The sequence below is a fragment of the Phytophthora infestans genome, genomic scaffold (genome assembly GCF_000142945.1).
Source record: "Phytophthora infestans T30-4 supercont1.6 genomic scaffold, whole genome shotgun sequence".
Taxonomy (NCBI): domain Eukaryota; phylum Oomycota; class Peronosporomycetes; order Peronosporales; family Peronosporaceae; genus Phytophthora; species Phytophthora infestans.
Window position 1 is genome coordinate 2,843,565 of NW_003303753.1, and position 1,566 is coordinate 2,845,130.

The following is a 1,566-nucleotide window of genomic DNA, read 5'->3' on the forward strand; positions in this document are numbered from 1 at the left end:
ACGGGCCCTTTGTTGCATATTTCCAGAACACAGAAAATGCATTTTCGGACGGAGACCCGTTTGCCAGGAGATACAGAAAACACTTCCTTGATCAATAACGCAAGAGCACCTTTCTTTCTTAAATCCTTTGGTCTTCGTTGGCATCCGCTTGTCAGCTAGCGCATACGTCAATTGCCGCTCAATATCGCGTCGATTGCATCCATCGCCAACCCGTGCCCCATGAATCATGATGGCCCATGATGTATATCCGTCTCGATTGATTTGAACAACGATACTGCCTGCAGTTCTCACACGGGTCACGTTTGTTGTTTCAGCGTTCGTCTTCGATCGTCCTTGTCTTTAATTGGTCGATTCGTTTAGCGTTGTGTAGTTTTATGTAACGTTTGTGTCAGTTTGATGTACCAGCTGTCTAACGTTATTTCGTTAGTGCGCCTCGCGTAGAAGGGATGGTGGCGCGGAAATGGTTCCTGCTCGTGGGCGGGAACGGCAAGGATCTCACATCGACGACTTCTGTTGGTGTGGATGTTGAAGATGTGGATACGTTTCGGGATGCGGTAAAGGAGAAGTTCAGAGACAGTCACCTCGCAGGGATTGCTGCGTCCGATCTCACAGTCTTTGCGAACCGGGCGGAGTACGATGCGAAGCGAAGCGTGCTGCTGCCCCAGTCGGGGTCCCCAGTGACGGCGTATGGGAATAATGAAGAGAATGCGCTCATTGTGCAAGTGCCGACGCAGCGTCAAGTGGTGGTGCCGACGGAATCGCAGAAATCGTTCGTTTGGAAGGAGCCAAAGTCGTTGGTCGCAACGACTGGTGCGAATTGGGATTTCCAGAATTCATTGGATCTCGGCAACCTAGCATCTGCTATCGGTCGTCATTATCAAGCTTGGAGAGATGGAAAGACGGACAAGCGAAGTCATCCGCTATTCGTGTGCTTAGATGGCCCCGGAACTGGAAAGTCGAGATTGCTTGACGAATTTCCGAAAATCTTGCAGCAGGATATCTTTCGCGATGAGACACAAGGCGATCCAGCGATGAAGCAGCTCTTGCAGACAGCCTACAATTTCAAGATCACTTTTGAGAATGGAACAACCAAGCCAGGTAATTTTATTGATCCGGGCCAGGCAATTGGAACTCGAATGCTGTACCAACTGCAGGATTCAGTCGTCTGGGGGGAATTTATGTTGGATCATGCGAATCATGTTGTCCCTGAACAAGTATTGTCGAAATTGTCAGCAATCACTGGAACGGATCCGAGCCAAATGTGCGTGATTCTCTGTGTCGACAGCTTTGCAAAAGCTTCCGCATGAAGCATTAAGCAAAGCGTTCCCGAGTTTTTATACGGCGTTTGCGTCGCTGTGTGACCTCGTCAATGCCTCCAAGTGCTGGGTGATTGTGATCTGCGCGGCGACTATTTTACCACCCAGTGCATGAATTTCTGGGCCGCTTCCGCCACAATGGGAGAGAGATGCTGCAGACGAACATCATGGAAGCCGCCCCGAAAGATCAACGGTAAAAGACGTATTTGGAATTCCATCCCAACTATATGGCCAATGGGAGTCTTTTGAA

General features: G+C 49.6%; 1 protein-coding gene across 1 annotated transcript; it reads left to right on the forward strand.

The window, feature by feature from the left end:
- Positions 1-446: 446 nt before the first annotated feature.
- Positions 447-1,524, forward strand: PITG_04778 (crinkler (CRN) family protein, putative; the record flags this gene model as incomplete). Its single annotated transcript, XM_002905452.1, has 1 exon — positions 447-1,524. The coding sequence occupies one exon, from the start codon at positions 447-449 to the stop codon at positions 1,305-1,307; it is 861 nt and encodes a 286-aa protein (XP_002905498.1).
- Positions 1,525-1,566: the final 42 nt, after the last annotated feature.